Source organism: Maylandia zebra, linkage group LG1 (assembly GCF_041146795.1).
Source record: "Maylandia zebra isolate NMK-2024a linkage group LG1, Mzebra_GT3a, whole genome shotgun sequence".
Taxonomy (NCBI): Eukaryota; Metazoa; Chordata; class Actinopteri; order Cichliformes; family Cichlidae; genus Maylandia; species Maylandia zebra.
In genome coordinates, this window is record NC_135167.1 from 1,447,686 (window position 1) to 1,457,453 (window position 9,768).

Here is a 9,768-nt window from a genome sequence, read left to right on the forward strand (position 1 = left end):
AGTAAAGAGGATCTATCAGATTAATACTGACGCCATGAAAGAAGCCAAACAAGACAAAAGACTGGAACACCAAGGGCATGAAGGAAGTTCAGACATTATCAGTAAATTTCCTTCAGTCTTCAAAGGACATGGAACATTGCCTTACACCTACAAAATCCAGCTCAAGGATGATGCCGTGCCTGTGGTGCATGCCCCAAGGAGAGTGCCTGCTCCATTACGGACAAGTTTGAAAAAAGAGCTTGAAAGAATGACTCAAATGGGTGTCATTGAACGAGTGGAAGAGCCCACAGACTGGGTGAACTCTATCACTTGTGTCAAGAAAAAGAATACAGGTGCCTTAAGAGTCTGCCTTGATCCCAAAGATCTAAATGAAAATATTAAAAGAGAGCATTATCAGATCCCTAAGAGAGAGGAAATAATGAGTGAAATGGCAGGAGCTAAGTTTTTTAGCAAACTGGATGCATCACATGGATTTTGGCAGCTGAGGCTAGACCCAGAAAGCAGCAGGTACACTACCTTTAACACGCCATTTGGGCGTTACTGTTTCCTGAGGCTCCCATTTGGAATTAAATCAGCACCAGAGATCTTCCACAGGGCAATGGAGTCCCTGATCGAAGGGCTGGAAGGCACCAGAGTCTACATAGATGACCTCATAGTCTGGGGAAATACAAGGCAACAACATGATGAAAGGCTGGAGAAACTTTTGTGGAGAGTTAACAAGAATGGACTTAAACTGAATAGAGACAAGTGCCTCTTTGGTGTTTCAGAGATGACCTTCCTGGGAGATAAGGTTACAAGTGAAGGGGTGGAACCTGATCAGTCAAAGGTACAAGCCATATTGGATATGCCAGCACCCACTGACAAAAAAGGTGTCTTGCGAGCAATGGGGATGATCAACTTTCTGGGTAAGTTCATTCCTAATCTTACCTCCAAGACAGCATGTCTAAGGGAGCTGCTACAGCACAACACAGTGTTCGAGTGGACGGCCCGGCATGAGAAAGAGTGGAAAAAATTGAAGGAAACTGTAACTACAGAGCCGGTCTTGACATTCTTTGATCCATCAAAGCCAACAAAAATTTCAACAGATGCCTCAAAAGATGGCTTGGGAGCAGTTCTGCTCCAAAGGAACAAAGACAAGTGGCAACCTGTAGCATATGCGTCCAGATCTATGACAGAAACTGAACAACGCTATGCTCAAATTGAAAAAGAGACTTTGGGCTTAGTGTTTGGGTGTGGAAAATTTCACAGCTATGTATATGGATTACCAACCTTTACAGCAGAGACTGATCACAAACCTCTCATCTCGATCAGAAAAAAGAACCTCAACGACATGTCACCCAGAATTCAGCGCATGATGATGGTGTTGCAGCGCTATGATTTTGAGCTGATCTACACGCCTGGGAAATATATCGTACTCGCGGATGCTTTATCCCGAGCGCCAGCACCAAGTGGTGACAGGTTAGTCAGCGCTACAGCCGAGGAGGCTGAAACACATGTAAACATGGTAACTGCCTCACTCCCAGCATCAGATGTCATGTTGCAGCAAATTGTACAGGAGACGACAAAAGATCCAGTGCTGCAGAAAGTATCCCACCTTATACAGAATGGGTGGTCAAAAGGAGTCTGTCCAGGGTTCTACTCTGTGCGAGCTGATTTATGCATGGCTAATGGGCTGGTGCTGAGACAAAACCAGATTGTCATACCGCAATCCATGCGGAAAGACATGCTTCAGCGTATCCATGAAGGACATCTTGGAGTGGAGAAATGTAAAAGGAGAGCGAGAGAAGCAGTTTACTGGCCAGGCATCAACAGGGATATTGAAGAGATGATACAGAAATGTGAAACATGTCTCAAACATCACTACAAACAAACAAAAGAGCCAATGCTGGCAGCAGATCTACCCACTGCACCATGGCAAAAGGTAGGCACGGATTTATTTCATCTGGATGGCAAGGACTATGTTTTGGTGATTGACTACTATTCTAATTATCCAGAAGTGGCACAGCTTTCCAGTACATCAGCACAGTCAGTCATCACACACATGAAGGGCTTTTTTGCCAGACATGGAATTCCACAGTGTGTCATCAGTGACAATGGTCCACAATATGACTGTAGAGAATTTAGTGACTTTGCAAAACAATATGGATTTCAACATATCACCTCTAGTCCCTTGTATCCCCAAGCGAATGGACAGGCAGAAAAAGGAGTCCAAATAGTAAAGAGATTGTTCAAAAAAGCAAGAGACAGTAAGACCGACCCTTACCTGGCTCTGCTAAGCTACAGAGCTTCATCCCTGGAGTGTGGGGCATCACCTGCTGAGCTACTCATGCATCGCAAGCTCCGCACCACACTTCCACACATTTCCAAGGAAAATGACAATGCACATGACAACAAGCTGACCGACAAAAGAATGAAACTCAAGCACAGACAGAAAGGGAACTATGACAAAACTGCAAGGCGTCTGGAACCGCTTCAGGAAAGAGATGTTGTGAGGATTGCAGGTCCAGATTTCTGGGACAAAAAAGCAACAGTTCTCAGCGAAGTAGGGCCCAGATCGTTTGCTGTTCAGACAGAGAATGGACAAGTGTTAAGAAGAAACCGGAGAAGTCTATTAAAGACACAGGATGTTAAACATCAGGACACAGAGACTGGAACTGAACAACGAGGTGCTAACCCTGTTGAGCACCACAGTGAGCCTCCTTCACCTTCCCCAATGTCTGAGATACTGAGAAGGTCTACCAGACCTAAGAAACCTACAGAGAGGCTCATAGAACAAGTGTGAACTGTTGTGGTAAAGAATTGTTAAAAAATAATAATAATAAATCACAAGTAAACAACGGATAATAATTCATTTAGAATAGTAATTGTTCACACTTAATTGATACCACTTGTGTCAAGAAAAAGAATACAGGTGCTGAGTTATGTGTTATTGACTGTTCAAGCTGTCAAAGGTGAAGAGTTCTAATGTGCTTGAGGGCTGTATGGGATTCATTTGGTTCATTCTGGAAGATGTAAGGTATACATTTGGATTTATTTTGTTTGACTTGTGCTACAATTTTTGGTTATATAAAAAAAGAAAGAATACTACTGAATGTAGCTTGTTGCACAATTTATAACATGTTGAATGTTAGACAAGAATGTTCAGATGTTACAGAGTAACAGTTCTCTTTGGAATTGTGGTTAGTATAACACCAACCTGTTTGGAAAGGGGATGTAATGATAGTTGCTATTGTTGAAGCTACCCACAGGGGGCGCTCTGTAATCAATGACATATACAGAGTAGAAGAAGAAGTTATCGTGGTAGAAAGAATAATAAACAGCTAGCTGAAGCGAGCACCAGGAGCAATTCTTGATGTTTTATTCATAGAGGAATAAGAACATTACACCAGCTGGAGAGCCGTTATTGTAAATGCCACCTGTTGAAATCGTACACGGCATTGCTCCACTTTCCAAAGAATCAGGCAGAAACTTCATCAGCCTGTTGGCGCAACATCCCTGCAGGATTGCTTCAAAGGCGCGACTGCATCCAGGAGTGATCTGCACGTCGCTCGGTGCAGCTGCAAAACTTCACCGAGCCTCTGTTCCTACTGTCAGCCTCTCTGCAGCTTCTCGGCCTCAGACATCAGGACGTCCTCGGTTTCAATCAGAAAGTTCTCCCAGAAATAAAAACACAGACTGACATTCGGGGGTGAATAAACAGTGGCTCACATCCAATTTGAAGTAACACGGCAGTGAGTCAACTGTATACATGACCCCCTCATTAGTACGAGAACTTTGAGGGCAGGATTGGTAAATGGCGTAGCGCTTTACACAATCATCCACTGGTGATGGCAGCTACGTTGTAGCTACAGCCACCTGACAGAGGCGAGGCTGCCGGACACTGGCGCCACCGGGCCCCCTGACCACCACCAGCAGGGAACGGGTGAAGTGTCTCGCCCAAGGACACAACGACCGAGACTCGAACCGTCAACCTTCCGATTACACGACGAACGCCCAACTCTTGAGCCACGGTCGCCCCGTTATTGTTACAGGACTGTGGATCATATAGTTTTATTTACACCCAGAGGAGGAACCGCCCCGTCAAGCGTTGCGGCTCCGTCGAGCCATCATGTAGTTACAGATTTATCAGGAGATGCACGTCAGGTCACACATAGGTCACATGAGAAATGTCTGTTTTTCACAATTATCCACATAAAGAAAAACATCCATATGTAAATGAAACAATAAACTTTATGTTTAGAGGACAGCCCGGCCAATCAGCTGCCAGCTTCCTGTCATTGTAAACGTTTCCTGCAGTCGTGCTGACAGATTTCTTTACTGTGTAGAAATGTTGGAAACTTGTTTTTCTTATTCTGACACCTCAGGAATCAAACGTGTGGTGAAACTGTCACACTGACAGCAGGCCGCTTTCACTTCAGATCACAGTGGGCTGCATGTGACCCTCGACGCTTTACGCCCTTCCACGCGTCTCTCTTTCTGTCCCTGCCTTTCAGAATAAAAGGCTTTCTGTAGAAAAGTAGAATTTTGTTGACAGAAGTTTAGTGATGATGGTCGTCAGTAAAAGTGCGCGCTGCTGCTGCCGCCTGCAGTGCTGCCAGCAATGCCAGCGTGTCTGATAAATATATGAAAATATGCAGCCTATAACTCATTCCAAAGAAAGAAAGCAACGCTGGGATGAAGGAGAAGCTCGATTTTCTCTGGAACAAAGTTACACGTTTGATTTCCTTTCTGTTGAAATCTTCTTTGGGAAAGAAGAAGTGAAGGAGTGTGAGAGCTGCTGACCACGTGTTTGTAAAACTGTCGCTGTCATCGTTTCCTTCTTGTTTATCAGAAATCTCAGCAGCGTGCTGCGCAGGAGCCTCGCTGGTGAACGTGCATCCATCACACACACACACACACACACACACACACACACACACACACACACACACACGCACGCGCGTAACTGCTGTAAAATCTATATTCATGTAAACTTTAAAGCTGAGGTTGAATATCCGTCATTTCCTGTTTGAAAGTAGTCCACGGCAGTAAACCCACTCCCGTTACCTTTGATGGCGTGTTGCCATGTCGTCCGTTTCCCACATGCAGGAATTATTTTTATTTTTTTGTAACATCATCATCTGCATCTGTACAGCTGTGCAGAGCAGGGAGGGCCACGTGCAGCACGTGCAGGGGTGTCAAACATAAGGCCCCTTATGTTTGACACCCCTGGCTCCCAGTTTGGCCCAGTTTAAGGTGTGAAAGGTTTAATTGGTTTCAATAAAGCACAGTTAGACTGTCGGAGTAAATCTGCAGCTAATTCTTCCTCCTGGTTCCTTCCAGCTTTGCACCGTTTAGTCATCCAGCTGTTCCAGAAACAGACAAACCGGTTTGACGGTTCGATCGCAGCCTCAGCTCCGATTTTACCGCTCGCAGCCTCAGCCCACAAACTATTTTTATTTCTCACTACAAAGTCTCAGGGGAATACCAGTTTGTAACAGAGATCTATTCTGATCTATTCACATGGGGAGGATCAGTGGAAGTGTGGCTCTGCAGGAGGTCAGAGTTCATGTTACGTGTACGGCTGTTTTAGTGTTTCTGGATTTTTACAAACTGTAGTATTAACCACATGTCAGAGGCTGGATCCTCTTGGTTTCAGTAAAGCCTCCTTATTAAACAGAACTGTATCAGATTACTATAGAAACTGATCTTTATATTAAGTATACTGAAGCAGTCTGTAAGTCAGTTTAAATAATGTTATTTTTTAATTTCATGGAGAATCAATATTTCCCCGTCTTACGTTGTATTTTTGGGGCGTATTATGGGGATTATAACTTTTTAGATATTTTTCATTATTATTTTACATCGTTCGTTATGTTTTATGATGGATGTTCCTTAATTCAAATGTTTTATTTCACCGATCTAAATGCGATAAAGAAAAAAAATTCTACATTTATGTATTTGTAGTTAAATAATTTGCATTGAAATAAAAAAAAACACTATAATTCAGTTTCACTGCAGAGGCTGTGTTATAAAGTTTTACAACTTTATTGCACAAATGTTGCAGAAACGCATATTTTCACTGCTTATAGATCAAATTCAGTGCTATTAAAACATTCACACTCAGGCTGTGCTGAGGCTCGCCTGCTCCACACTCTTCAGACGGTCGAGTTTCCCACTGAACTAAGAGACGTTTCATTTTCCTGAAAACGGCTGATAAATGTCAGCTGTGCCATGAAGCTGGGAACTGTGGACAACAGCTGCTCAGCTCAGTTATATTCAGTTTAATATTGTGCCAAATGACACCTCAAGGGCATTTATAAGGTCGAGTTCTACACTCGTACAGAGAGGACCGGGCAGCCGTCTGAGGAAGGCAGGGAGGTTAGACTGGAACCATTAAAGTAGGTTATTGGCACAAACTGGTGCCCAGGCTCAGAAAAGTCCCCAGAGTGGATGTTACGCACCTTTCAGCCCACAGACACCGCCTGGAGCTGTTTTGGTAAACGCCACTGTTCCGCATCGTTATCGCTTTGTTTAACCGTTCTTACAAGTTCAGGCTTTGATTGCTGCGCGAGAGCTGTTTGGATCATGTGGGTGAAAAAGCAAACACAGAAATCTCCGGGAATAACCTGACGGAGCGATAGCACGCAGGTTTCACCCACCTCACATTTCCCCCAAATATTTAACGAGCATATTAGAAACTGTGTGTGTGTGTGTGTGTGTGTGTGTGTGTGTGTGTGTGTGTGTGTGTGTGTGTGTGTGTGTGTGAATGAGGGTTGTAGTAAAATTGAAAGAGTCGTTGCTGAGGAGAAACGGCCCACAGAAGCTTCAGTCTGTTCACCGTGTTAGAGCGCTCTCCATGTGCTCTGTGGGTCTGAGCTGTGAACTGTGCCAACAGCAGCACGGCCTCACTTTGTACAGACAAACCTCAGAGCTGCAACCTTTAAACTGTGTTTACACGTTACTGCAGTGATCGCAGCACTTTTACAAACACATCTGCAATCAGCCACACTCACTTCCTCTTGTACAAATTCTTGTTTTTCTCCAAATTCAAGTGAAGCTCTGCCCCCTTTGCTTCTTACAAAAGTCTTGTTTTGGAAAGCCCCATGACGTCACCAGAGCATTCAAAAGCAGCCTCTGGGCTCCTGACCTCATCAGAAAAACGAGAAGCCCTTCGAGCTCACACCTACAGAGGCGTGGAGCTGCCGGTACGAGCGCTCTGACTGCTGGATTTAACGGCGACTGCTGACATGGATCAACTGTCTGATCAGGAGAACTGGGACCGGGTCCAGGCTGTGGCCAACTCCTTTGGGCCAGCGGGGAAGTTGTTGCTTCAGTCAGGTCGGGTTCTGGTCGGAGAGGGCAAGCTGGTAAAGCAGAGCCGCAAAAAGCGGCAGGCCAAAGCCTTCTTCCTCTTCAACGACGTGCTGGTGTACGGCAGCATCGTGCTGAACGGCCGCTGGCACAAAAAGCTCAAGGTTACCCCTCTAGGTGAGCAACCGATCCTCCTCTGCACATCGCTGAATCCAGCTGTGTGAAAAGCAGACAGCGTGGCGGGCAGAGACAGGTAGATGCTGCAGGTGGAGCAGGAGGTGCTGCACCGCCTGCAGTCTGTCTCTGACCGCTGCAGCAGGCTGCAGTAAACACTTTTCTTTTCGTTCAAAGCGTGCACACCTTTGTTTCCCGCACTAACGTGCCCTTCTTCTTCTTCTTCTTCAGAGGACATCCTGCTGGAGGACCTGGAGGACGGCGTCAGGATGAAGAACCAGTGGCTGATCCGCACGCCCAGGAAGTCTTTCTACGTTTCCGCCGCCTCCTACGAGGAGAAGCGAGCCTGGATCGAGCACATCGAGGAGTGCAAGGGCAGAGTGACGCAGGGCGGTGACCGGAGGCTGGACTTTGCCAACACCTGGATCCCAGACCAGGCCTCCGCCGTCTGCATGCGCTGCTCCAGCAAGTTCACCGGGACCCGCCGCCGACACCACTGCAGAAAATGCGGCTTCCTGGTGTGCGGCCCGTGCTCCAGGAAGCGAGCGGTCATCGCACACATCGACTCCACTAAGCAGCTGAGAGTCTGTAAACCGTGTTACTTGAGTCTGGGGGTGGAGCTCCCCGAGCTGACCCGTCAGAGGTGGGACAGCGGCGGGAAGTCGGACGAAGACGAGCTGGAATGCTACAGCGAGGAAGAGGAGGCGGAGCACAGCCTGGAGGAGGAGGACCCCAGCAGGTGGATGGACTCCTGGTCCCCTTACACCTACATCAATCCAGAGCACATCAGGCCCCAAACATAGAGCCACGCTCGGCGCTGGACTCTGGGCCTTTGTGTCACACGTGGACTCAGTGCTGCGCAGCTGCGCGTGACACGCTCTGCACGCACTCTATTTATGACACCATGTTATTTATGTTTCATGAAACACCTGCTGCTCTTCTCTTTGTGCACAAACACTACTGTGAAGCTGTTCTCGTCTCTCAGACGTCGCTCTGACCTGCTGCGTTTCCCTCAGCCGTCCTGTGTGTGTGTGTGTGTGTGTGTGTGTGTGCGTGTGTGTGTGTGTGTGTGCGTGTGTGTGTGTGTGTGTGTGTGTGTGTGTGTGTGTGTGTGCGTGTGTGCGCGTGTGTGTGTGTGTGTGTGTGCGTGCGTGTGTGTGTGCGTGTGTGTGTGCGTGTGCGTGTGCGTGTGTGCGTGTGTGTGCGTGTGTGTGCGTGCGTGTGTGTGTGTGAGAACATGTGAACCACTGAAATAACAACGAACAATAAAGAATTCAATAAGAGAATCTTTGTCTGTGCTTTTCTCTCAGGATGGTTAAACGACTCTGAAATACTTGAAGACGTTTGAACTTTACACTTATTCTCGTCCCAATCAGCACATTTACACAAGACTTCCTGTTAGTCAAACTCTCACTGTGCCACAGATTGATCCTACACAAACATCTGCAGACAGATGGCCCAGTGAAGATGGGATTGATTATCCATCCATCCATCCATTCGCTTCCGCTTGTCCTTTTCAGGGTCGCGGGGGGCGCTGGAGCCTATCCCAGCTGTCATAGGGCGAGAGGCGGGGTACACCCTGGACAGGTCGCCAGTCTGTCGCAGGGCCAACACACAGGGACAGACAACCATTCACACTCACATTCACACCTAGTGACAATTTGGATTATCCAATTAACCTATCCCCACAAGCTGCATGTCTTTGGACGGTGGGAGGAAGCCGGAGTACCCGGAGGGAACCCACGCAATGGGATTATTCATTAGAATATTATTTTGTATCTCCAGGTTGATCATTTGACCCTAAACCATGAAAACATCCTTTGGCTTCAATTCAGTTGTATTCATTCAGCGCCGAATCACAACAACAGTCGCCTCAGCGTGCTTCATGTGCTAAGGTAACACCCCGACAATCATACAGGGAAACTCCAACAAGCTTCCGGTTAAAAGATGAGCTTCCCAACATTAGGTATTAGTTATGTGTCCCCCGAGTCAGGGTTTAATGGGGCTTTATAATTACAGTGTACTTATATTTACCTACAAGTATTTACAGTACTTTAAAGATCTGAATCATTTCATGGTAACCTTGTGGAAAAACAACAATATTTCCGCGTCTTACATCATAAGCACGCTGTACTTTTTCACAACAATGGCCGTATTATAAGTTCAACCTTGTCGAGCTTCCAGGTAGTTTAGCTGAACGGAGACGCTCTTCCTGAAAGTTTGAACAATGATTATGAAAGAAACAAATGAGACGGTATTTATAGTTTCCTTGTAAGCTGATAAGGGAGAACAGTCCTTATC

At 46.3% G+C, this 9,768-nt stretch overlaps 1 protein-coding gene across 1 annotated transcript; it reads left to right on the plus strand.

The window, feature by feature from the left end:
• Window positions 1–6,913: 6,913 nt before the first annotated feature.
• Window positions 6,914–8,753, plus strand: LOC112430015 (pleckstrin homology domain-containing family F member 2). The gene is made up of 2 exons (XM_024803452.2): window positions 6,914–7,470; window positions 7,699–8,753. Exons 1-2 carry the CDS (start codon window positions 7,230–7,232, stop codon window positions 8,268–8,270), a joined length of 813 nt encoding a protein of 270 aa, XP_024659220.2. The 5' UTR covers window positions 6,914–7,229; the 3' UTR covers window positions 8,271–8,753.
• Window positions 8,754–9,768: the final 1,015 nt, after the last annotated feature.

Excerpts from the sequence above, each read along its gene's own strand:
- LOC112430015 (XM_024803452.2), top strand. The coding sequence starts at position 7,230 with ATGGATCAACTGTCTGATCAGGAGAACTGGGACCGGGTCCAGGCTGTG. Across the intron at positions 7,471-7,698 it reads GCTCAAGGTTACCCCTCTAG|AGGACATCCTGCTGGAGGAC; the intron begins GTGAGCAACCGA and ends CTTCTTCTTCAG.